We start from the raw sequence: 27,193 nt of genomic DNA, 5'->3' as shown, positions 1-27,193 counted from the left end.
AGGTGCTCATGAGCAGGGTGCAACCTATTAATGAAGACTTGTGCAAGAGAAACAGTGAAGGTGCTCATGAGCAGGGTGCAACCTATTAATGAAGACTTGTGCAAGAGAAACAGTGAAGGTGCTGATGAGCAGAGTGCAACCTATTAATGAAGACTTGTGCAAGAGAAACAGTGAATTAGCTCATGAGCAGAGTGCAACCTATTAATGAAGACTTGTGCAAGAGAAACAGTGTAAAGAATGCTATCAGAGTATCACTTGAAAAATAATGGAGTGGTCATATATCCTCACAATGTCAAGAGACCTCGAGGAAGCCCCTCATTCTAATGTATGGCTTCCCAATGGTAGATTTATGGAAGACAGAGGATAATAGATCTAGAGCTGTAAGGTAGCCACTAAATTAAGACCATTAAATCGAACTCCCTCCTTTTCCATATGAGGAAACTGAAGCCAAAAGAGGTTAAGTGACTTGCTCAAGGTAACATGAATTTTCTGAAGCGGCATTTGAACTCGGGTCTTTCTGACTCTTCTTCTAGGGCCCTACCTCCTCTACCATGCTAGAGTTTCATAGAATAGCCTTCAGTTGCATCTTAGTGTACTCTTGCACCCCAGTATAATACATGGTATTTTGGGGGGAGGGAGAACCAGAACTATGATTTCATTAGTCCGGGGAGCTCCCAAGGAAAAAATTCCTTCCATAGATGTAGAAAGGCCACATCTGTCCCTCCATTCACTCTTCCATTGAATCTCTTTACACAGGAGGCACGTAAATGCTTGCCGAATTGCATTACCATTATCTTTGTGGTGTCAACTGATTTCATTTAGACTAAAATAGAGTCTATTTAATAAGATCTATGTTGCGGGTGGTCACGTGTCATCAACAGTTGGTACAATTATAGCAGATTTAGACGGAAAAACCTTATCCCATATTTGTGCACCATTAACAAAGTAGGACTAACCGCTTCTTATTTAGGAAGAGGGAACCTCACTGCTCTTCATATTGTACTGTCTGACTTTTTAAAAGACTGAATGAGAATAGCGATAAAATAATGAGAATAGAAGCTTTCATTTCTATGATACCTTAAGGTTCACAAAGTTGAGAGAAAAAGAGAAACAGAGAGACAGAGAAAGAGAGGGAAAAGAGTTGAAGATATATGCCTGACTAATCTCCAATCTAAACTATTTGTGCCAATTACCTCAGTTGATTAGAACATGGTGCTAACATGACCAGGTTCTCTGGCATTAGAGGGATGGTTAGTTCCTTCAGAAGAGAAAATAACTTTCTTAATAAAAGATGGAGAAGCAGCACGACCCACTGAAGAAGCGCCAAACACAAGGCCTGAAGGCTATACTCCTGAGTGGAGCCTGAACCAGATTAAAATGTAACTGGGAAATATTTAACAAAATAATAATATAAAACAATCTAAAAACAAAATATAATAAAACAATGTTAACATGTGGTTTTCTAAACCCATGCATAGTTTAGTGGCCTCATTTTTATTTGAGTTTGACACCACTGGCCTAATGGATAGAGAGCTGTCCACAGAGTCAGGAAGACCTCGGTTCAAGTTGTGTCTCTGATACGTGCTGGCTATATGACCCTGACCAAATCACTTAAATCCCAGGCAAATTTCTAAGACTTTAAGTTGCTCAGCAAGTGCTGATCTGCATTGATAGAGGAAGTTCCTAGGAGTTCCATATACTTAAGTAAACATATTAGTCAAACGAAAAACTGGGATGTCTAACTTTTTTGAAATGACTGAAGGGAACTGGAAAGAGAACTGGGTTTTACAAATATTATCTTGTTTTATCCTTATGACAACCCTGGGAGGCGCAATTATTATCTTCATTCTACAGAGGAGGAGACAGAGGCAGAGAGAGGTTAAGTGCTTTGCCCTGAGTCACACAGAAAGTATCCGAGGTAAAATTTGAACTTGGGTCTTTCTGACTTTAGGTCTAATAACTACCCATTGCTAAATGAAGAATATGAACAAGATACCTCTACGGTCCCTTTCTCTTCTATATCTAGGATTTCAAGATCCTATGACCTGGGAAATCCTTTTCAACCCATCTGAGTTCTCAATTGCTGGTGGCACAAGGGAGTTGATGGCTCTGTTCAACCAATGAATCTGTCTATTAGAAGGCAAGGAGAGGACAGTGAGGACATCAAATTTCATGGATCCTTCTAATTTAGGTCTTGGTTCTGGAATCCAGTAACACAAATACTCTCAACCTGTGCTTTTCTGCTACTTTGACTATTAAGAAGGTCTGGGATGAGTGTTTGAAGTATTTGAGATACAGTAGGTGACAGAATTATATTCCCCAAAAGGAATGAATTTGCTATTTCAGAGCACTGTTCAAATTCATGTACATATGAAAATGTTTATATAATGAATGTATGAAGTTTATATAGTGATTTTAGGTTTTCAAAGTGCATTACATACACTATCTCTTTGACCTTCTTACCAACTTTTGAGGTAGGTGTTATTAACCCATTTTTACAGATGAAGACACTGAAGCTCAGAGAGATTAAGTGATTTGTCCAGGGTCACTTTGGTCTCAGAGTCTTGATTCCAATTCAACCTTCCTGACTCCTAGTCCAGCATTAAGCACTATGTCACCATCTATAGATGAGTGCTTAAATGTTCTCCCATACGTTAAGATGTCAGAACGTGAACCTGAGTAATACTTTAAAGAAAAATACACTTTTATTTCTTTTTACAAAATAGCTGCCAGGGCCCGGGCCTATCCCGGTTAATATAAAGCACCAGGAAGGAGAAGTGGAGCTGGGCCACTGTCAGAGCAGTATGGACCTCAGCTCCAGCTCTCCCCGGCCCAGCAAACGGTCCCGCTCCAGGCCCCGGCCCTTGTTCTCGGCCTTGACCCTCACGGCGGTGCGGCGCAGGTCATCTTCTGACAATCCGTCGAAGAAGAAGTCCTCGTTAAACACTGGGTTTCGGCTCCGTCGGACCACGGCGCTGCGCTGCTTGCGCGTCTTCCCCGGAGGCACCAGGGTGAAGCTGACTCTGCAGCCGATGGCCCCCGGCTCGGCCGTGCCGCTGTAGAGACCCTCGGCTCTGAGCAGGCGGATGCGCAGCCGCCGGGACACCGGGCAGTACTCGGCGGCCAAGTGCAAGGCGCCGCCGTCGCGGCCCAGGGTCACGGTGCTCTCGACTTGCAAGAGCTCGGGCTGTGGGCTCAGAGGGGACAGGGATGGGGGTGGAGATGGAGCCTGTGCCCGAGCAGAGCCGGGCTGGCAGGTGGCTGGCAGGGTGACGCGACCTGCGTCCCGGACGGCATCATAGTCCTCGTCATCATCTTCAGCGCTAGAGACCGATCGGGCCCTAGCCAGCGCCCGGCTCAAGAGCACGTCGGGGGCCCGGAGGAGGAGCCGGCAGGAGCGCGGAAGGCTCCGGGAGCGCAGGGCGGGGCCGTCCTGTGAGCGCTGGGAAACGCAGGGGGACGAGCTGGCGGAGGAAGAGGAGGAAGAGCAGGAGGCTGTGTCTGGGCTGTCTGGGGCGCCTCTCTGCCCTCGTGGGTTACAAGTACTGCCGCTGCCGCAGTAGGTGTAAGCCCGAGGCCGCAGTAGCGGACCGGACGGGGATTGCAGGAGAAGGGCGGCCGCGGCTGCAGAGCCCCCAAGGAAAAGGGATTCCTTGCGGCGGGTATTCGGGCTCTCCAGCAAGGCGCAGAAGCCGTACGAGGTCGGCCGGCGCGGCAGGTGGAGCAGCGAGAGGGCAGCCTGCGAGCGCGGGTCCCAGTCGGTGAGGTCCGGGTCCTCCCTGGCTCCTACCAGGGCTGGCCGCAGCTCCTCCTCCTGCCAAGGATCTCGGGTAGGGGCTGGGGAAGGATTAGGCAGGAGCCTGGGCGGGATGCAGAACTCTGGGATGCTGTCCGGGGTGAGAACATTGGTAAATGCACAGGTGGCCGCTGGGCGTGTCCGCACCCGTAGGAGCCGCTCCAGGCACCACATTTGAGTGGCGGCGTGCGTGAGGAAGTTTCTTGGATCAGGCTAATCTACCTAAGAACACACAAGGAGACACGTCGATCAGGGGACAGTAATTTTGTTTTTTTTGTTTGTTTGTTTTGAAACGCTAACCTCTCCCTCCCACGCCTGGCCTCCCCAAGACTTGGTAAACGACATCGAAGCCCAAGTGCACGTTCTGATATTTCAACTTGCTTCAAGTGGATTGAAAAATCTTTCCTTTCTTTCTTACTCTCTCCATCTTCGTCCCCCCCTCCCCCACTCCAATAGAATTTACATCCCTAAAACCCGTAATCGTAGAATGTCTAAATTTTGGCCCGTTTTTTCCGCGCTGCCTCCCATAAGTAGTTTGTGCAATCATTTCGTGAATTCCCAGATTATTGCATATTTTCCTTGAAAGAGGGAAGGGGACAAGTAACCCAAAGATCCTAGCCAAGAAACTGGTCTTCCTTCCAGTCCCTGATTATCAAGCAAATAGACGTGACCCCTCCGTACCTACCTAGAATTCACTGATTACTCTGAGTTTCCACGGTTGCGGGTTATGGCTGCTTGTAGTGGTGTCTGCCTTGACATAGGTCTGCTCAAATGTTGTTAGAAATCAGCAGCAGCGGCGGAACAATTATCGGCAGCTTTATAGGGGCTACGGCAAATGTCCAGCCAATCTGAAGCCACGGAGCTTTGGAGATAAGCCCCGCCCCTCGGTGTATTTCGCCAGTTGTGTAACCAGATGCATACACGTGGTCCCACCCCTCCCCCTTCTTTTTGCCATGCCACATGGCAGAAGGTGTTGAAGAACTTCAGGAAACCCTATTTCTAAGCCATGTCTAGAAACCGCATAAGATCCCCTCTTCCTCCCCCCCTCCCCCCGCCCGTCTCTTTTCTTTATCACTTTCTCTGCCCGGTCATTTCCTTCCCCTTTCCTTCATCCGGCCAACACAAACCTAAGGCTGCCTTTATGTGGAATTGTGGCTTTTGTCTTTAACACTCTTCGCCCCCTCCTCTTTCTGACCTTCAGCAACCTTTCTTACTTATTCATGGAAATCTAAAGCTGTCATGTGATCCAGGATCTCACTGTCTGCCACTTTTGAAAATGGCCAATGGCTTTCTCCTATTTGGATGTGATTTGTAGAGAATATTAATCTAATTTATTGGAAGGTGTCCCCTGATACGAGGCTAAATGTGTTGCCCCCTCCGAGGATTCCTGGATTTTAACATTCTTTAACCCCAAAGAAAAGTCAGATGTCAAAGGGAGTTGCACATAATCTGAGGGAAGGAATACTTTTCAGATTACATCAATAGGTTTACCAACTAAGTCTCTCAAGTAAATAATAAAAATAATTCATATTTCTATTGGTGCTTGCTATTGCTTACAGAATGTTAAAATCCAGAAATCTTGGGAGGGGGCAACATATTAAGTCTGGTATCGGGGGACACTTTAGCATAAATTAGATTAATATTCTTTCCAAGTCACATCCAATTAGAAGGAAGCAACTTTGGCCATTTTCAAAAGGGGCAGTGCAAGTATTTTTAACCCTCATCATATGTATAAGAAAACTGAAAAGTTAAATTACATGTTCAGAGTCGCAGAGTTTTCAGTTCAGTTGCAATTCAAAACTGAGTCTCTTCTGACCTGAAGCACAGTCTTTTGGTGTGAGTAGAGATTCACATAGGAATAATCATAGACAGCTGTGAAGAACTCCTGAAGTATTTATGCTCTTCTAGATGAGAAGCCAGAAGCCTCTTTGCAGCCACCAGGACACAGAAGCAAAGATTTAGAACTAGAAGGACCCATAGAGGAAATCTGGTCCATTGTCCTTATGGAAACTGAGGCCTAGAGAATTTAACTGACTTGCCTAAGGTCATTCAAGTATTAAGTGGTGGAGCTAGGATATTGTATCTAAGTCTAAATTTAGCAATCTCTTAGGAAGGAGAAAGCACTGACGACTAAAGAGATAAGGGAGAGGCACCACTTCATGGAGGTGGTAGTACCTAAGCAGAGTCTTGAAGGCAGACAAGGTTTCTGAAGGCTGGAAATGAAGGAGTACTTTCCATGCATTAGTAATGACTTGTGTTAATGCATGGGGTAGGGGATGGAATATCAAGTTTGAGAAACACCTGGTAATCCAGGTTGGCTGGAACACTGTCGATAAATGGGAGTAATGTGAAATTAAGCTAGAAAGGTAGGTGGAAGCCAGATATGAAAAGCCTTAGTTGCCAGGCTAGAGATTGTATTTAATGCTGCAGGCAACGGGAGCCAATAACTGATCTTGAACAGAGGTGTGCTATGGTCAGACATGTGGAAGACGATTTTAGCACCTGTATGCAAAATGAATTGGAGAAGAGACAGACTGGAAGCCAGGAGAACAATTAGGAAGTTGTTACAGCAGCCTAGGTAAGAAGTGATGAGGATCTCAACTGGTGCTACCATGGATCTGTGATCTCATTGTGTATGAGTGCTCCCTTCACTGGTGCAGAACATGAGCCCTTCTCATCTTATGTGATTCTAGTCTTTCTCTTTCCATTAGTTCAACACAGATATCTAACCAATGTCCTAGAGCCTTTATCATTTTAATAATACCTGGATATGGGCTAATATAAAAATGAGACACATTTTTGGATATGGCCAACGTGGGGATTTGTTTTGCTTGATCTTACTCATTTGCTACAAGTATTTGGCATTTCTTTTTCTTTTTCCCTAATGAGGGGAGAAAAAAATGTTTGATAACAGAAAAAAAATTAGAAGCCCTTCAATGCAGTGAAAGAGGTAGAAAAACAAAATAAATGAATAAACAAATAGGTCAATGCCGTAGACAATTCTCAATCAAAAAAATAGTTCATGGATACCAGTGTAGTGCTAGACATCTTCCATGACAGTGGCAAATGCTTTTGGTGAACATTTAGAGTCCTTAAGCTTTGATTTGGAAAATCCACATTAAGGAAGATGCTTTTGTGTGGTAAAATCCTCCAAATGTTCATTGTGCATGATGGCATGCTGACTGAATCAAGCTCCAGAACACTGAAGAACCTCCTAACTGAAATCCATGATCACTCATAAGAGTTTGGTAAAATGATACAATACAGTTGGATGGAAAACTCACTGAGATTATTCATGAGTACAAATATTCTGGACGGATACCAAGTGGATAATGAACTGGGCCCAGAATTGAACAATAGGAGGAGAGTGGACTGAATTGCTATTGAGAAATTGCAAAGTTCTTTCAATGTCACTGAAACAAAAGCCTGCTTTTTTATATACATATTTTTCTGACAATGTTGTATGGCTGAGAGTTCTGGGATACTCTGAAATCTCTGAAGAGAAGAAACTATGGATCCCCCAAAGGGCAATAAAGGAATGCATGATGGGCATGAGCAGGCTGTAACCCATTATAAATTAGGAATTATATAGAAGTGGTATAAATGATGTTATCTGAGAAATGTAGAATTAGACAAAAAAGATGGATTGGTCACATAGTGAAAGCAAGAAATAACTGTTGGACAGCCCACATGCTCTGTTAGTCTCTGTACCATGTCAAAAGAATGAGGGGAATGAGCCCACGGACCACCTCTGATGTTTTCAGTAGGACATGGTTGAGGGTTTCAGAGGATGGGAAGGTAGGGATGGGGGTAGACGTGTGTCACTGGAAGGAATATTCATATTAGTGAAATTACAGATCGTGGGGATACAGGAATACCAGAGCAGTACTTAGATAGTGCAGCACATAAAATGGATAATGAACATAATCCATTTTAGTGATTATGCTGGGATATGCTTTATATCGCTTGTTAGCATTTAAAATAACAGTGGAAAATTGGATCAAGATAAATTAATACTTATGTGGGCTAATGTAATTTTGGCTAGACAAGTTTATGGCATTATATTTTAAAAAAAGAAAAAACTAAGCCTGGAAGGATAGATTTATGGTAATGGCAGTGGGCAACCTTTTTTGCCTCTCTCTGTCATAAGATCATAGGAACCAGTTAGTTAACAAGTATAAATTGAATGCCTACTACCTGCCTAGATTGTGTTATATATGTTATATACAGGATGCTCAAGAAATATTTTAACACCTACTCAAAAGAACAATGAATTAATTATAATAGCTTCAGATATGTTACAATTATTTTATAAGAAGAATTTTATATTAAAAATGCTACTATTTCATTTTCTGTTCAAGCATTAGAAACACACATACTTTTAGAGCCAGAAAAAAGGAAAAAAAAAAAAGGAGGAAAGGAAGGATGGAGATGTAGGCTAATCCTCTTGTTTTATAGATGGAGAATCTTAGGTCCAGAGGGATAAAGAGCTTTGCTTTGCTTAAATTCACAGCTAGCTTGTGGTCAGTATCATAAATCATATCTTCTGGTTCTCACTGGAGTCATCTTTCTACCATATTTGTTTGGAGGCAGCTAGGTGGTAAGAGTGGATGAAGTGAATACCTTGTAATCAAGATCTGAGTTCAAACCTGGCCTCAGACATTTATAAGCTGTGTGACCCTGGGCAAGTCACTTAACTTCTGCCTGCCTCAGTTTCCTTATTTGTAAAATGGGGATGATAATAGCATCTACCAAATGAAGTAATATAAAGTGGTTAGTACAGTACCTGGCATGTAGTAGGTGCTTAAAAAATGTTTATTTCCTTCTACCTACACCAAGGTGTCTCACGAAATTAGCAGCAATAGCTCACATTTATACAGCAATTTGCAATTTATAAATCATCTCGTGAATCACATAATGAAACTGGCAATGGAACCAAATTTTATAGACCGCTTGATAGAATAGTAGGTTTTAGAGCCAAAAGAGATCTTAGAGATAATTTAGTCCAAACCCTTCATTTTATGGATGAAACTGAAGGACTTGCCCAAGGTCAAACAGTTCACAAGTAGCTTAACTGGGATTCAAATCCAGGTCTCCCAACTCCAAAATATATTTTCTTTCTTCAACACTTCTACTAGGGAGAGGCAGGAATGAGGAGACCCTCGTGTGGAGGACATCACACATTTTAGTATAGGGGATTCCTCTATCTCCTGACCTATATTTTCTTAGTTTTCACACCATTCTTATTTGAGGCAGCTAGCAGATGCAATGGATATTGTGCTGGGCCTCGAGTCAGGAAGACCTAAATTCACATCTGGGCTTAGACATTTATGTAGTTATGTAACCTGTATTAACTTAGCCTTAATTTTTCCAGCTGCAAAATGGGGATAACAATAGCACTTAGCTTGTAGAATTGTTTTAAGGATCAGAGGAGATCTTTGTAAAAAGCTCTCAGCGTGGTGCCTGACACACAGTAGGTACTATATAAATGTTTAATTCCTTCCTTTATCTCTGTTGGAAGTACTAAAACTGTACCTCTTCATTCTCAGAACAAATTCTTTGATCCACTGGACTTGTATTGACCAAGTTTGTGCCTAGGATATGTGGTTTGTATCATTTTTTTGATAGGAAGTTGGTGCGAGAGAGAGAGAGAGAGGGAGAGGGAGAGAGAGAGAGAGAGGGAGAGAGAGAGAGAGATTAGGGTTAGGGCTACTGGAGGGAATAGGAAAGAACAGAGAATGAGAGGTAATTGTGGTAGGACAGAACAACACTAAGATTCTGAAAGTATTAAAAAAGGAAATATTGGTTAATGATTAAAGTCACATTTTTAGATTTAATGTTTCAGGGATTAGTTGTTTTCAAGCACAAAATCATGAAAATGTTTCTCCTTCTGACTAAGCAAAGTCACTTGTTTTTATTAACAATTAATCTTCTAAAGTAATATATTAGATAATATCTACACAGGAGATCTGCAGATGGCAGCAAGTATAGATGCTTGTTTCCTGGTGTGTGTATGGTCGCAATACCTTGTGACTCTCCATAACCCCATGCTATACTCCTCAGCCACGAGCAGGGGAGCTTGGGCTAAGCCACGTGCAAAGGCAGGAGCCACATGTACTCCAAGGAAGACTGCTGTCACCTCTGTAGCTCACAGACGGAGCTATGGGAACATTCAGTTATGGTGCTGGAAAACAGTTCCATGAAAAAAGCATCAACAGATGACAGACCATTAGGCTGCTGGTGATTTTTGAAGTGAATGTTTGAAAGCTGGATAATATGGGTTAGACATTAGTCTAGTGGTCTGTTTGTATATAATAAATGTCTGTTGAATGAATGAATAATATGAAGATAAGAAATTGTGGCTACAAAAATGTTACTATATCTGCTTTTCCCCCTTATCCTTCCCATATGTTGACTTCTCTCTTCTAACTCTACTTTCTACCTCTCTTCTTTATCATCTATCCTACTTTTAAAATTCCTGTTTTAACATTTTCTCTATACTGTCATCATGCTCTTTATTCTTTTTTTTTTACATATAAATGTATACAAAGTATACATAAATGCATTTATTAGGACTATGACTAAGACACAATAAATCACAGTAACTATAAAAGTAGCTACTATTTACAAAAGGTGTGTAAAGTACTTTACATGGGCAAATCTCATTTTTTTTCATTTTTTTATTTAATATATTTAGTTTTCAGCATTGATTTTCACAAGAGTTTGAATTAAAAATTTTCTCCCCATTTCTACCCTACCCCCCACTCCAAGATGGCGTATATTCTGGTTGCCCTGTTCCCCAGTCAGCCCTCCCTTCTGTCAGCCCACTCCCCTCCTATCCCCTTTTCCCTTCCTTTCTTGTACGGCAAGATAAGTTTCTATGCCCCATCACCTGTGTATCTTATTTTCTAGTTGCATGCAAAAACTTTTTTTTTTGTTTTCAAAACTTTGTTCCAAATTCTCTCCCCTCTTCCCTTCCCACCCACCCTCCCTAAGAAATCAAGCAATTCAACATAGGCAACATGAATATCATTATGTATAACCCTTCCACAATACTCATGTTGTGAAAGACTCACTATATTTTGCTTCTTCCTAATCCCCCTTTATTGAATTTTCTCCCTTGACCCTGTCCCCTTTCAAAAGTGTTTGTTTTTGATTACCTCCACCCCCATCTCCCCTCCCTTCTATCATCCCCCCTTTTTTATCTTCTTCTTCCTCCTTTTTTCCTGTGGGGTAAGTTACCCAATTGAGTATGTGTGTATGTATGTATATATATATACACACACACATATATATATATATATGAATATTCCCTTCAGCTACCCTAATACTGAGGTCTCATGAATCATACACATCATCTTTTCATGTAGGAATGTAAACAAAACAGTTCAACTTTAGTAAGTCCCTTGCAATTTCTTTTTCTTGATTACCTTTTCATGCTTCTCTTGATTCTTGTGTTTGAAAGTCAAATTTTCTATTCAGCTCTGGTCTTTTCACTGAGAAAGCTTGAAAGTCCTCTATTTTATTGAAAGTCCATATTTTGCCTTGGAGCATGATACTCAGTTTTGCTGGGTAGGTGATTCTTGGTTTTAATCCTAGCTCCATTGACCTCCAGAATATCATATTCCAAGCCCTTCGATCTCTTAATGTAGAAGCTGCTAGATCTTAGGTTATTCTGATGATGTTTCCACAATACTCAAATTGTTTCTTTCTGGCTGCTTGCAGTACTTTCTCCTTGATCTGGGAGCTCTGGAATTTGGCGACAATATTCCTAGGAGATTTCTTTTTGGGATCTATTTGAGGAGGTGATCAGTGGATTCTTTCAATTTCTATTTTGCCCTGTGGCTCCAGAATATCAGGGCAGTTCTCCTTGATAATTTCTTGAAAGATGATATCTAGGCTCTTTTTTTGATCATGGCTTTCAGGGAGTCCAATAATTTTTAAATTATCTCTCCTGGATCTATTTTCCAGGTCAGTGGTTTTTCCAATGAGATATTTTACATTGTCTTCCATTTTTTCATTCCTTTAGTTATGTTTGATAATATCTTGATTTCTCATAAAGTCACTAGCTTCCACTTGCTCCAGTCTCATTTTTAAGGTAGTATTTTCTTCAGTGGTCTTTTGGACCTCCTTTTCCATTTGGCTAATTTTGCCTTTCAAGGTATTCTTCTCCTCATTGGCTTTTTGGAGCTCTTTTGCCATTTGAGTTAGTCTATTTCTTAAGGTGTTGTTTTCTTCAGTGTATTTTTCAGCATTTTTTGGGGGGTGTCCTTTAGCAAGTCATTGACTTGTTTTTCATGGTTTTCTCGCATCCTTCTCATTTCTCTTCCGAATTTTTCCTCTACTTCTCTAACTTGCTTTTCCAAATCCTTTTTGAGCTCTTCCATGGCCTGAGACCAGTTCATGTTTTTCTTGCAGGCTTTTGTTGCAGGCTCTTTGACTTTGTTGACTTCTTCTGGCTGTATGTTTTGGTCTTCTTTGTCACCAAAGTAAGATTCCAAAGTCTGAGACTGAATCTGGGTGTGATTGCGCTGCCTGGCCATATTCCCAACCAACTTGACCCTTGAGTTTTTCAGTGGGGTATGACTGCTTGTAGACTAAAGAGTTCTATGTTCCAAGCTTGGGGGGATGCGCCAGCTCTGCCACACCAGCACTCCTCCTTCCCCAAGAACCCCCAACCCAGAATGGACTTAGATCTTCAGCAGGCTCTTCACTCTTGCTCTGATCCGCCACTTAATTCCTCCCACCAGGTGGGCCTGGGGCCGGAAGCAACTGCAGCTGTAGTTCTGTAGCTGCTCCACCTCCGCTGCCCCCGGAGCGATAGCCGCACCGCGAACTCCTTCCACTCTCACAGCTTTTCCCACTAACCTTCTCTGTTGTCTTTGGTGTTTGTGGGTTGAGAAATCTGGTAACTGCTGCAGCTCACTGATTCAGGGTGCTAGGGCACACTCCGCCCGGCTCCTGGTCTGGTTGGTCCGCGCCGCTCATGCTGGGCTCTGCTCCGTTCAGCTCTGCTCTGCTCCCAGCTCCGCACAGGATAGACCTCACCCAGAGATCATCCAGGCTGTCCTGGGCTGGAGCCCTGCTTCTCTCTGCTGTTCTGTGGGTTCTGCCGTTCTAGAATTGGTTCAGAGCCATTTTTTATAGGTTTTTGGAGGGACTCGGCCGGGAGCTCACACTAGTCCCTGCTTTCCAGCCGCCATCTTGGCTCTGCCCCCCCCCCCCCGCCTTTATTCTTAATATTCCTTTTTCTCTGCCTCTTAACTTCTTATTATATGTTCTCCACTCCACAAAAGGGAAATAGAGGGAGGGACAAAGAAAAATTATGATTAAAAAGCTACTGGCTATCTACCTTTAGATTTTGACATAAACAAGAATGTTTATTTTCTTCTTCAACCCATTGTTACTCTTATATCTTATACATTTCCCATCTCTGAAAACTTTTCCAGGATGGATATGAATATTTTTTTCTTTGGCTAATTGAAATTAATTTAATTTGTGTTAATCAAGTTCCTTTTTGTATGATGTATTCACAGCAATGGGTACTCAGTTAATGCTTGGGATAACAATGTTGTTAGTTGCTGTTTAGGATCGTAAGAATCACAACAACATTGGCTTTAGAGCTTGAAGGAGTCTCAGAGATCATTCTAGCTCAGTCAGTATTTATTAAGCACCTAATATGTGCCAGGCACTGTATTAAGTGCTGAGGATACAAAGAAAGGCAAAAACCAAACAGTTCTTGCTCTGCAGTCTAATGGGGAAGAAATATAGATAGGACAAATTGGGGTGGGTTTCAGAGGGCAGGCACAAAGACTAAGGAGGAATGGAAAAGGCTTCTTGGAGAAGACACGGATGTTCTTTGAGGAGTACAAGTGAGTTGTTATGACACTGTGGTTCAAGAGTCTGGAATATACAAAGTATTTCTGTGTAAAGGTTTTTATGCTATGAGATCACTGACCATAGTTAATTTTATTTGAGTCCAATTATGCAAATTTGGATTTTCCATCTTCACACTAGCCTTTTGAAATAAGCCCTGTGTACAGGAATGAATATATATGTGTGGGAACTCTAGAGTCCCATAGCAAATCCAACTGTGTAGTTCTTGAAAGTGGGTTTAATCAGGGACCTGAGTAAGTGTTAATGGAAGCAAATGGGTACATAAAACACCAGATGAGCATTAGAAGACCTTCTGTGTAACTCCTACCTTTGTCACCAACAATAATAAGAATAAACTGGTATTTATATAGTACTTTAAGATTGGAAATGTACTACATGTATGTAATTTTCTTCACTTTGTGAATGAGAAAACTGAGACTCACGGAGGTTATGATTTGCCCATGGTCACATAGTTATCGAATCAGAGACTCCAAGAATTTTAGGCTTAATCCACTGGGCCACATTGCCTTCTACTGGCTATGTAACCCTGGATAGGTCATTTAACCTCTCTCTATGTCTCAAGTCAGCCCCTATAAGATGACATCTACCTGTCTACCTCTAAGAGTTGAGGTAACTGCTTGTTATACCTCAAGGATCTGAGCAATCCCTCCATGCCTTAGTAGTGTCATTGAGAGTTGAAGGTGGTGAAATTTCATTACTCTGCAGCCTTCCTGGTGATGAACCCTTCTACACTTAGCTGGGCTGGTCCTTAGGTAAGAGACACATACAGGTTGTCATCGTGTCCATATCTGATGAAGCCTTGCTAGGCAGGTAAGATCTGAATGAAACCCTTATTAAGTGCTTATGACACGCAAGGCTCTTTGCTTTGTCCTGGGAGTATGAACAGAAATGAAAGACAGTCCCTGCTCTCAAGGAGCTCACATTCTAATGGGAGATATAACATATATGGAAGGTTTTGGCTTTAAGTCAGATGGAAACATCCTGTGGTCATTAGGATGCATCAACAAAGCAGATGTTAATGTCTCTTTTTAAATGTCATTTCCATTGATAAAATGACATAAGTTTCCCAGGTTGAACCATTTAACTATACTGAAGACTTTAGTGACAAGAACTTTCTTTTCTGAGTTTTTGGTAGCTATGGCTGTAGCACCTGCAGGAGCACCTGGCAAACTGCTTTCTTCCCAAGATGATGGCCGAGAGAACTGGGCTGAATGCATTGCTATTCCCAAGAGTCTTGGGTTCAGGGTCCTTGGCTGCCTCCATTAGGAACTGAGAGGAGATGGCGGTCAAGATAGTGGGAGTGGTTTGACTTGCTTGGCACATGCTGCCTTCTGCCTCTCCCTCAAAGTACCTTACTCTGCTTCTTCAGCTAGGTTGGCTTGCTTACTCTGTGTCACAGTTGGGTTGGCAGCTGGTGAGGTTGGCTGGCCCCTTTTCTAATGGAGTTGGTTCAATGGATGTTGGTTATGAGATCTGCCAGATACTCTCTTCTCTCTAGGTTTCTGGGTCATCACTCTCTCCCAGTTCTCCTCCTATCTATCCGACCACTCCTTCTCTGATTCTTTTGCTGGATCTTCTTTCACATCACACTCTGTAACCGTAGGTGTCCCTCAGGCTTCTGTCCTAGGCTATCTTCTCTTTTCTCTATATACTACTTTACTTGGTGGTCTCATCTACTCCCATGGATTTAATTACCATGTCTATGCTGATGATTCTCGTATTTACCTATCCTGGCCCAAACTCTCTGCTGACATCCCATCTTGGGTCTCCAACTGCCTTTTGGACATCTCAAACTGGTCGTTCAGTAGAGATCTTAAACTTGATATGTCTAAAACAGAACTGGTTATCTTCCCCCCCCCCCCAAACTTTCTCTCCTTCTCCTCCTTCTCTATTACTATAGAGGAAAATATCCTCCTAGTCCCTCAGGCACACAACCTAGGAGTCTTCTTGGACTCCTCACTGTCTTACCCACTAAGTCCAAGATGTTGCCAAGGTCTGGCGATTCCTTTGCAACTGTCTTGAATACATCCTCCTTTCTCTTTGGACACTGCCTCAACTCTAGGGCAGGCCCTTATTACTTCATGCCTGGATTACTGCAATAGCCTGCTGGTGGGTCTGCCTGACTCAAGTCTTTTTCTACTCCAATCCATTCTCCCTATCAAGTATATTTCCTAAAGCACAGGTCCTGTAATGTCATTTCCCTACTCGATAAGCTCCAGTGGCTTCCTATTGGCTCCAGAATCAAACATAAAATGCTCTGTTTGGCATTCAAAACCCTTTATAACCTAGTCCCCTGCTACCTTTCCAGTCTTCTTACATCTTACTCCCCAATACATACTCTTTGATCCAGTGACAGTGGCCTCCTAGATGTTTCATGAACAAGACACTCCATCTCTTGACTATGGGCATTTACTCTGGCTTTACCTGATGCCTGGAATGCTCTCTCTCCTCTATTCCAAATCCTGACCTCTCTGGCTTCCTTTAAATCCAACTAAAATCCCATCTTTTACAGAAAGCCTTTCCCAACCCCTTTTAATTCTAGTGCCTTCCCTATTTCCTATTTATCCTGTATATAGTTTGAGTAAACATATTTGTTTGTTGTCTCCCCGATTAAGATTACAAGTTCCTTGAGGACAGAGACTGTCCATTACTTTTTTTTTTTGTATCTCCAGGACTCTTCACAGTGCCTGGCACATAGTTGGTACTTAATAAATGCTTATTTGTTGATTGATTGAAAAGCTTGAAAGAACCTCCATGCCTTGGTAAAGCATCAATGGAAGAATTAAATTTGCTAGTATGTATGCAAGCAAGTCAAGATGGATTTTATTATTTGCCATGGAATGTTAGTACTAGGGATACAAAGAAAGACAAAAATCTGTCCCTGCTCTCAAGTAGCTCACAGTCTTATGAGGGAGGCAACATGCCAACAACTATGTAATGACATAAACAGGATAGATCAGAGATAATCTTATTAAGGGAAATTGGGAAAGGCTTCAGGCAGAAGGTGAGATTTTAGCTTCCATGTGAAGGAAACCAGGGAAACCAGGAGGCAGAGATAAGGAGGAGGGCAACAACTCCAGGCATGGGGGACAGTCAGAAAAAATGCAGGAGTCAAGAAATGGAGTGATGTGTAAAGGCCAGTGTCATTGGATCACAAAGTACTACTAGGAGGGGGAGTGAGGTCTAAGAAGACAGGAAAGGTAGGAAGGGGACGGTTCAGAAATATATAACTATTTCAAAATGCAAGACATTATCTTGGCACGCAATACCTCTGTCCACCTTTTAGATCCAGCCTATCCAGATTACGCCCTGGTGAATACTCCCATTTCTGTATTTATATCACTTATTTGGCAATGAATCTCATATTGTACTGTTACATCTCTTATGTAATCTTACATAATTATATTTTTCCTTGCTTATTTAACTTTTCTACACTTTATCTGATCAGTTAAGATTATAAGAAGCTCTTTAAAGGCAGGGACTGTGTATACCATATAATTCTTTATGGCCTAGAGACAGCTAGCATAGTGCTCTGCATAAATATTTGTGGATTGCTTATTGTTAGTCTTTCAGACATACTGCTCCACCATGCATGCACAGATTCTTAACACTTTCCTTCACTATTGATAAAGTATTAGCTAAATAATTCTCTTCAAAGAGAGTCTCTGGGAGAGGGTTTATTTATTTTTCCATTCTCCAACTAAAAAGGTAAATTTCTTGATAAGTGTGGGAATCACTTAACTTCTCATCTGTAGATGGGGCTTAAACTAGATCCTTAAACTAGGTCCCTTCAACTTCCAAATCTATTATCCAATTTTTGAATGGCCAATATTCCTCCCTCCCTTCCCTCTTCTCCGCTCCCCCCCATTGGGTTAGAGGCATCTTGAAGTTTTGGACACTGCTTGGAAAATAATGTAATTACTCCATAACACAGGTTTAAGAAGGAAGGACAGTAGTACGCCCTAGTCTCACCTCCTCCTCCTCTTCTATATGCTTTATTGGAACAATCAAGAAATGGACTTCATTAAGGCCGGGGCTGGTCAGGAGCAGAACCAGGAAGCAAAATAATTTTTCATCAGAATTCGTTTTCGAATCCTATTCTGCCTTCTTTTATTCTATACCACTGCTTTTCACTCTATGCTGTATTTCCCTTTTAAAAGTTTGGAACTGATCCGATAGACTGAAAACACAGTGAACCCGCAGGCTATGCTTGCAGCCCCATAAAGTGACTCTGTCACCTGACCAGCGGCTTACGGGTGGCTCGAGCAAGGACTAAAGTAAAAGTTGGTCCTCGGGTGAGTTTCCGTGCGTGGAGGAGTCTGGGAGGCAGGAGCCCCCGGGCTCTTTAACGACAGGTTTCTTTCCTTTTTCTGAATATTTCCGGGTTAGTTTCTGCTCCCTCTCTATTAAGGGGGAGGGATAAGGGCAGCTTCAGCTGAATTCCCGGGGCTAGGGTCTTTTTGAAATGGGAGAGACTGGACCGGAACTACCTGGTTAGGTACTAAAAAAGAACATCTGGACAGCAGAGCAGGTGTGGTCCGGAGAAGTGGGCGCGGCCCGCAGACTCCGTCACCCTTAGCGCAGTTTGCTGCCTTTCCTCGCCGGCAGAACCGCTCGGGGTGCTCCCCGTGGCCGCCGCCCAGACAGGGCAGTCCTAGTCTGGAGCAGCCGGCCCGAGCGCGAGCGCGAGCGCGAGGAGACGGCGGAGCAGCGCGCGTGCGCGCACGTTCCGGTCACGCGCGCCGGAGCTCCAAGGGTGGGGAGAAAGAGGGGGCGGGGGAAGATCCTCACCTCGCAGCCGGCAGACACCGCCTTTCTCTTTCATCCTCTGATCGTCGCCGGGCCGCTGCAGCCGCCTCTGGAGACCCGCGCTCGGCTCCGGGGCTCTCACCCACTCCTCTCCTCCTCCCCCTCCCCCTCCCCCTCCCGTCCCCTCTGACCCTCCTCCCCCACCCCGAGTCGAGCCATGGTGCTGGAGTCGGTGGTCGCGGATCTCCTCAATCGCTTCCTGGGGGACTACGTGGAGAACCTGGACAAGTCCCAGCTGAAGCTGGGCATATGGGGCGGTAAGCGACCCCCCAGGGGGGCGCCGTCCTCCAATTGGGACGGCCCTTCCCCAGCCTCCCCCCTCCCCCTTCCCTACTTTCTCCGCCGGGAAACTCCGCCCCCGGGGGCGGGCGTGAGGTTCCCCTCCCCCTGCCCCTCTTCCTGGACTGGTGGGCTGGGCCTGCTCTGGCCCTCGGCATTCTTTTCTCCGGCTCTTGGGCGGGCATCCCTCCGGCAGTGGGGTTCTGAAAAGGGCGGGGGTCCTTGTCGGGAGGAGCCTGGGGGCTGCTTGGGGAGCTCCTACCTGGGAGGAGGGGGGGGGAGGGTGGGCGTAATGCCCCATCTTTAACCTTTTGCTTTTGAAAGAGTCACTTTTTCTCCTGCGTGGCCAGACCCTGTGCTTGTGGAAGATAGCATCAGAGAAAAGGGAATTGCGCAGAGGACCGGCTGATTGGGGGGAGGGACAATAAACGTACGATAAATATACAACGGCTATATAATCCTCAGGCTGGCGTCTTTGTATTTAAAAAAAGTGTGTTCCTCCATAGCACAGGTGTAAGCATTAGCATGTACCATCCTAACCTTCCATATTTCCTTATTCTATATTGAGGCAATCAAGAAACTGACAGGTTGGAGACATTCAGAGCAAGAAAATCAAGAATTTTTAAAAAGTGTGTGTGTCCCCACCATGCACCTCTTAAAAACGGAAAACCTTAAGCTTCTGAACAATGTTTAAGTTTCACTACTCCCTTTTCTGTTTCTGAGGGAGGAAGTGATTACTGGCTGGAGAAGTTGCAGCCAGTATCATCCTCCCTGAGCAGTCAGCTGGGTTATTGTGCAAAGCATTGTACTTTTCCTTTTAAGCTAGATGGTTTTTAAACTAGAGATCCAATAGGAAGGATATCGTAGAAGTCATAGTGCATTTTGTAGTTCTTAAAAGCTTAAAACTAAAAAATGCACTAAAATTTTTGGAAATCAGTTGCATGTGGCAGGGCATTCAGCCTTCTGGGAAGCTTATCTCTAACCTGCCATCAGGGACCCCCTCCCCCCTCCTCCTGTAATCACCCTGGACACTCTCGTCAGTTGACACTGAGTCAGATGAACATGCACGTGATAGAATACCTTAACGGCCCTACTAGCATTTATATGAAAATTGTGACAAGAACAAGTGCATTTTGGAGGGAGGAATTAGGAGTAAAGGAAGTGTCCAGTTACGAGGTTCAGAAAAAATTACGTGGTGCATTGATGATTTTTGAGTTGACTGAAGGTGTTGGTATTAGCTGGTCTTATTAGCTAGTTAGCTCCTATGAATATGCTGTTGTGGTATTCTAATGTAGTTTCTCCCTTCAAAGAAATTTAGCAGGAGAGGTTAAACAAAGGGAAGTAAGATAGAGGAAAAGGTAGTATAGGGTCTGGAAATAAGAAAAGGAATTCAGAAAGCTGAGAAATGGAGGGAACCTCAGAGATCTGAGTATAGCAGGAAGTTGTGCGGAAATGAGATCTATAAGGGAGATAAAAGAAAGGTTATAGAGGCCCTTCTATTTTGTAGGAAAGAGGAAGTTGCTATTGGTCTTAAAAACAGTGCTTTTTTTAAACAAAGATTGGTGGTGAGTAGTGCACCCCTAAACGTTGTGAGCGCTGTGAAGTAGAAGTAAGTAGTGTAAAGGATGGAATGAGTTCTCCCTCAGTAGAAAGAAGTCTTTAAATAAAGGCTACATGGACGCCTTGTAAGCAGGTATCATGTAGAGGTGATCCTTTTTGGGTACAGGTGGAGTCTAATGGTCTCTGAGGTTCCTTGGCACTGATGCTGTCAGTGGAGAGGAGGGAGAAGTGGTGTAGGGGAAGGAGCCCAGGATTTAGAGGACCCGATTCCAAGACAGCATGAGTTTGTAATGACCCTGGTCAGCATGGCTTCGACTTCCTTCAGCAGTAGTCAGCCACTCAAGAATAGTTGGATGGTAGAGATTATCCAGGATGGAATTAGCAGGGCAGGAGCAGAGACAGAACAAGGTCAGGGATGAATTGAGTCAGATCATTGGCATTTAAAAAAAATCGAAGGTTCTAGATTATGGAGTGCTGGAAATGAAGCAAGGATGTTGGTGATAGAATGGGGAGAAAAGATAGGTCGTGGCACTGGACGAGGATGAAGAGTAGGTGCATCAAAAGTGAGCCTTTGGGAAAGGTAAAAGGAAAGGGAATTTGAGATAAGGGTCTTAGAGGTGAAGCAGATTTGAGAGAAATGCTTGGAATCCGGAGAGACCTGGGTTTGAATTGCAAGTTCATTGGTAGTGTGACTTTGGGCAAATCATTTAACCTCTCTGAGATTCAGTTTCCTTAGTTGTAAAATGGGTATTGTAGGATCATATGTTTAGAGCTGGGACAACCTTAGAAGGCATCTTGTATAATCCCCATAGTGGCTGGCACATAGCAGGAAATTGTGGCCTAGAGAAGTTATGTGACTTGTCAGAGGTCACACAGGTAATCAATTACAGAGATAGGTGTTGAACCCAAGTCATCTGACTCCAAATTCAGAATCCAGTATGTTACCATACTTGCAATACCTACCTCAGAGAGCTTTGGTGAGGAAAGCTCTTGGTAATTCACAAGTACTGTAAATAAAGTTGTTGGAGGTGGAGGTCTTAGGAGTTGAGCAGAAAGAAATTGAGTAGGAAGAAACAGAGTCCACAGAGTTAGAAACTCGTCATTGTGACTCTGGAAGTTGCTGAAGTTGATGGTAGGGAGTTGTTTTGAGGAGAAAACAACCAAATATCAAAGTTATTGAGGAAGGTGGTAGAGGAAGGTCCTGAAGGTGATAAGGATCTTGAGAGGTTGATATAATCAGATGTTAAGAACTTCTAAGATTGTGAGTTGATGGTCACAGAACATAGTGCATCTGCAAATTTCATTGAGGAGCTTGAGAGTTTGGGGACAGGAGAGGAGGAATGGTAAGGGATGATTGGTATATTTAGGGGAAAGCCAGATTTGCTTATAGCTAGGAGATAGAGGTTGTCTAAGAGCAAGAACCTGAGGATGAAATGAAGTTTGTTAATAATTGAGTGGTGAGGTTCCAAAGGTCACACAGAAGGAACACAAAGAAGAGGATGTTACTGGAAGGGCAGTTTAAGGTTGAGTTGGGTAGGGATGGTGATAGATGTTAGAGGTAGCTGGGGGAAAAAGATGATGGTTCTGTATAAGGGGGTTTAGAAGAGCAAGAGATTAAGGTGGTAAATTGGGGGATTTAAATGCCATTGGTTTAGGGATGTACAGAATGGACTGGTGTTTATAGAATTAAGCAAACCTTACAGTACCAATTAAAATACTGATGTGGTCCAAGGTCTTTTGACCTTGTCAAGTGTCATCCATTGTATTTACCAACTATCCTTATTATCCCCTGGCGCACCCCCCCCCCCCCATTCCTTTTGCTTGTAAGAGCCATTTGAAAGCTGGCTGTTTTGAAATAAAAATATTTTTTCACTATGAAATTGGGGATTATATCGATTGCCCTGTGATTTAGTTTATGCCTGACACTGAAATGCCATGATTTTTAGCTCCTTTGTGTAGGCTACATGTCATAGAGCTCACATTTTACACAGCCCTTTAAGGGTTAAAAGCTCTTTCTTTTTGATCCTCACAAGAACCCTGTAAGGTACATATGATTGACCCAAATTTGCAAGTGAAGAAAGATAGTCCAAAAGAAGTAATTTGTCTGTGGACTAAAAGCATGTAAGTATCAGGAGTGGCTTTAGGCCTTTCCTAATCCAGTGCTCTTTCTTTATAACTAACTGCCTCTTAATGACTGTGAATTGGAGGAAAAGATGTTTCATGCAACTGTCTCCCCTTAATGCACTACAACTCCTATGTTGCAAGATCACCTCCTGTTTCTTATTCTAAATACAGTTTTGCTCCAAAGCCCTAATCTAAGTTTTTAATATCAAGCAGTTCGTTCCATGACGTAGTGAAATCACATGGTAGGGATTTTTTAAGCTTTAGCTCTGGAACAATAAAGCAGTGTTCTAGGTTATTAGATAAAACGATTCAATAGGGAAGTCAAAACAAAGCTTTTTATTTTGTATTTATTTTTACTTTTGGGGGTGTAAGAAATTAGAGAAATAAAAATTTTTGTTCAAAACTGGTAGATATCTTTAATGAATTGTTATAACAAATTAAAGAAAACAACTTGTGTTTGATTTTTCATAGAGCTTGAAAGAGAAATGTGTGGTGCTTTTTTGGGCAGGGAGGCAGAGTAGAGAAATATCTTCCCTGTCTTAAATTAGCCATCTTAGTAAATAAAGTGAAAATGTTATTTAGAAAGAAAAATCTGGCCATCTAATTTACTATATGTATTTGTAATATATATATATACATATATATGTATATATTTTAAAATAATTCTTTTATTAACTTATATCTGAGGTATTTTGAGTTTATTTCAGCCGACTCCCTCTTGGACATCTTGAATTGGGTGACATATAGGTATCTCAATCTCAAAATGTTCAAAACAAGTTATCATCTTTTTCTCTCTTCACTACTTTACTGTTACTGTTGAAAGTACTGTCTTCTCTAACGCAATAGTCTGCTGCTGGGTCTGCCTGTCTTCAGTCTCTCCCCAAATTCAGTCTGTCCTCCTTTCAGCCATTAAGGTGATATAGGTCCAACTATATCACTCTCATACTCAGATATAAGCCCAGTGACTCTGTCACCTCTAGGATCAAAACCAAAACCCTCTGTTTGTCATTCAAAGGCTTTTATACCCTAGCCAGGGTAGGGAACCTGAAGCCTCAGGCCACACCAGATGTGGCTATCTAGGTCCTTGGGTGTGGCTTTTTGACTAAGTCCAGGTTTTACTGAACAAATCCTTTTATTGAGGGAATTTCTTCTGTGGAGTTTGGATTCAGTCAAAGGGCAGCACTTGAGGACCTGGAGGGCCACATGTGGCTTCAAGGCCAAAGGTTTCTCACCCCTGAAGCTTCTTCTTAACCTTTCTCACTTTCTTACACCTGGCACATATTTTTTGATCTAGTAACATTGGCCTGCTAACTGTTCCATAAACAAGACACTCCATCTCTTGGCTCCAAGCATTTTCTCTGGCTGTCTTCCATTCCTCGATTGTTCTTCCTCCTCATCTCTACTTACTGGCTTCCTTTAAGTCTCGACTAAAATCCCATCTTTTACGGGAAGCCTTTCCCGATATCTCTTAATTCTAGTGCCTTATATCCTTTATTTATTTCTTATTTATCCTGTATGCAGCTTGTTTGTATATATTTGTTTGCTTGTTGTCTTCTATAATACACTGTGAACTTTTTGAAGGCAAGAATTTGTCTTTGCTCTCTTTTTGTATCCCTGATATTTAACATAGTGGCTGGCACATAGCAGGTGCTGAATATATTTTCTGATTGTGTCATTCTCAACCTTTTGTGCTTTGATCTGTTGTCAAATCTTGTCATCCCTTCACCTCTTGTTTGGACTATTGCAGTAGTCTGCTCTCACTCAGCTACCAAAGTGATCTTCCTAAAGTACAGGTCTGATCATGTCATCTCCCTACTCAGTGAACTCCAGTGTACCCCAGTTACCTATAGGATCAGCTATGAAGTTCTCTGCCATTTAAAGCCCTTCACGACCTGATCCCGTCATTAAATTTCAGATTTTCTTATACATTAACCCAGTCTCTTGATTGTGCCTTTTCAATGGCTGTCTTCCATTCCTGGAATGCTCTCTCCCTCCTTACCTCCTACTCCTGGCTTACCTCCTTCCTTCAAGTCACAGCTCATATCCTCTTTGTGCAGGAGGCCTTTCTGCCTACTCCCTACTCTGTCCCCTGTGTGTACAACGGCACAATAAGGAGTTTGGAGTCCGAGCCCGAAATCAGAAAAGGTATTTATTATTCTTTCTCATGAGGAAAGGTTGCCACCCAAGTGGTAGAGCTTGGGGGCGCTTTAATTATGTTTTACATTTATTCGGTCTGAATAAATGAGTACATCCCCTGAACAGAGTGCAGGAGAGTACAAAGGACTCAGATGGACACCAATCCTTTTATAGACCCTTCCTTTGAATCTCCTGCCAGGCTCTTCATTGGCCAGATGCAAACCCCTGACTGCCTGTGTCATGTCCTCCTCAAATGACTTGTTTAAGCATGCATACAAGCCCCTGACCTTTCACCCTAGAGCTTTGATTAGAACTAGTTGTAACCAGTCACCTGACTTACATTCTGCTAAAGCTGGGGGCTGGAGGAGGGAGAGGAAGAGGAATGCTTTCAACTCTGTGGAAACAAAACTGCCCCCCCCCCCCCCACTGTGATTTACAGTTCCATTTACACTGTGTATGGCATATAAACAAAGTCATTTGCATGTTTATACCACTGGACTGTGAGCTCATTGAGGGTAGGGATCAGGTTTTTGCCTTGTTTTTCCGTTGGCCAAGTGAGGTAGTGTTTGTAAAGTACTTGGCACAGCACATGCTTTATGCGCTTATTCCTTTATTTCTCTTTGTCTCTTTTGCGCTTAGCACGCTACTGAGCCATTGTAAACTTTAAATAAATGCTTATTGACTAACAGAGTGTTTCTTTTCTTACATCAAGTATATTGAACTTTTTTATTTTTACAATTATAGTCATCTTTTATTGGAAACGAAAATGCTGTTTCTGTTTCTTAACTATTACCATATATTTAAAAATGTTCCTGATGTCTTTTGTTTTTGTAGCATCTACATTTCCCAATAGATCTTTCCCCTCTCCCTTCCTGCAGAGCTACTCTTTATAATAAATAATTTAAAAAAAGAAAAAGTTTAGCAAAATGAACCAGCACATCAACTAAGTCCAGTATAATATGTAGTATTCCCTGCACAGTTTTTTTTTCTTCCCTGGGGGCCAAGCTTGGTCATAATTCCAATCTTTAGTATTGTTTTGCTGTTCTTTCCAATTACATTATTGTAATCATTGTTTTCCTGGTTCTGCTTACTTTAGTTGGCATTTATTTGTATGTCTTTTTGATACTCCATAATCATGATATTTGTTACTTCAGTAAGGCAATAAGCATTCATTAAGTGCATGCTATGTGCCAGGCACTGTGCTAAGTGCTGGGAATACAGAGATAGGCAAAAGACACTCCTTGACCTCAGAGAGCTCACAGTCTGGTAATATTCCACTACATTCACATATAGCAACTTGTTTAGCTATTCCTCAATCAATGAGGAAAACTTTGTTTTTAGTTTTTTGTTACTATAGACAAATTCTTCTATGAATATTTTGGTGTGTTATGGGACTTCTCTTTTTAGTATTTTTTTTTTTTGTGGTATGTGCCCAGCGCTGGAATCTCAGTTTCAAAGGGTATTGATATTGCAATAATTTTCTTTATACAACTCCAAATCGTTTTCCAGAATGGTTAGACAAATTTACAACTCCACCAACAGTCTAGCAAGAGAAATAATAAGGCAATATTAAATATATAAATTTAGGAAGACAAAGTTTTAGGATTTTGAAGAGTCATCACTTATCAATTACAATGTTAAAAGTGCAAAAAATATTTTAAACTTTTAAGTTTGAAAGCTTTTTCCTCTGGCAAATGAGCCTTTCCTGTTTAGTATGGATTCTTTCTTCTCTTAGCTTAGTTCTAGTTGGATTTTCAGCTGTCTAAGAAATGAAGAGAATGGAAGTTTGAAAAACTCTACATGAACAAGTTGACATTTTCTTCCAAATATTGGCAATAAACTCCTGAATTTGTAGTATTTTAGTGGCTTAACAAGAACTTGTAGTTAGCTGGCAGTCAATGTATTGTGTACAGTATTTAGTGAGGAATGAAGTTAAAAAGGGATTAGAAATCATACTTTTAGCCCTCAAGGACATTAAAGCCATCATGGAAGGTAAGAAAAGGACAAATAGTAGGAGTGAGAGATTTGCATCTTACAGATTATTTTACCCAAACCCTTGTTTTACAGATAAGGAAATGGGTGTCTTCTCTAAAATGCTCTGAGCTTTCCTTACCTTACAGGACTAGAATAATCCTTTGAAGTTGTAAGCCTCAGATCAAATGAATGAACTAAAACCTGTGAAGTGCTTTGTATGTCCAAAGCACTGTGCTAAGTGCTTGGGGTTGCCAGTGGAAAAGCTAGGCTTTTCTGCTTTCAAGGCACTCACAGCTTTCTTGACTTCTCCACCAATCTTCTTACCCTGGAGGTACCTCTGCCTTGGGGATCCTTCTCCTGATTGGTGAGGGCTGACCTTAGGCCACCATTTCTTGAGGTACTCCATTCATTCTCACTCCATTCCCAACTACCTTTCCAGACTTTTCTTTCTCCTCACCAGAAGAGTGGCCTTGTACTCTTTCCTTTTCCCCACCCTAATACTGCCCCCATTCCTTTTTGGCCACATAGTAAGTACTAATAAATGCTCACTTAGTCTCTATGTCTGTCTCTCTGCCTGTCTGTCTCTGTCTCACACATACACACACCCACACCCACACA

At 42.3% G+C, this 27,193-nt stretch overlaps 2 protein-coding genes across 3 annotated transcripts in view; one reads left to right on the top strand and one right to left on the bottom strand.

The window, feature by feature from the left end:
* Positions 1–2,686: 2,686 nt before the first annotated feature.
* Positions 2,687–18,554, bottom strand: LOC118828172 (C2 calcium-dependent domain-containing protein 4A-like). 2 transcript variants are annotated; one of them, XM_036734601.1, is made up of 2 exons: positions 18,485–18,554; positions 2,687–4,018 (listed from the first exon to the last, which is right to left on the bottom strand). In XM_036734601.1, exon 2 carries the CDS (start codon positions 3,968–3,970, stop codon positions 2,795–2,797), a length of 1,176 nt encoding a protein of 391 aa, XP_036590496.1. In that variant the 5' UTR covers positions 3,971–4,018; positions 18,485–18,554; the 3' UTR covers positions 2,687–2,794. The 2 variants fall into 2 exon arrangements, with proteins under 2 accessions (XP_036590496.1, XP_036590497.1); XM_036734602.1 differs by lacking the exon at positions 18,485–18,554 and adding an exon at positions 4,482–4,557.
* Positions 18,555–18,634: 80 nt separating this feature from the next.
* The window catches only part of VPS13C (vacuolar protein sorting 13 homolog C), a 185,227-nt gene continuing 176,668 nt past the window's right edge, over positions 18,635–27,193 (top strand). Inside the window, exon 1 of the mRNA XM_036734600.1 lies at positions 18,635–18,759. Coding sequence (XP_036590495.1) covers positions 18,660–18,759 — 100 coding nt within the window. The 5' untranslated portion in view covers positions 18,635–18,659. The remainder of the gene's footprint in view (positions 18,760–27,193) is intronic.

The sequence above is a fragment of the Trichosurus vulpecula genome, chromosome 8, assembly GCF_011100635.1.
Source record: "Trichosurus vulpecula isolate mTriVul1 chromosome 8, mTriVul1.pri, whole genome shotgun sequence".
Lineage (NCBI taxonomy): Eukaryota > Metazoa > Chordata > Mammalia > Diprotodontia > Phalangeridae > Trichosurus > Trichosurus vulpecula.
This window is presented reverse-complemented; position numbering and strand designations above follow the sequence as displayed.

Excerpts from the sequence above, each read along its gene's own strand:
- LOC118828172 (XM_036734601.1), bottom strand. The coding sequence starts at position 3,970 with ATGTGGTGCCTGGAGCGGCTCCTACGGGTGCGGACACGCCCAGCGGCC.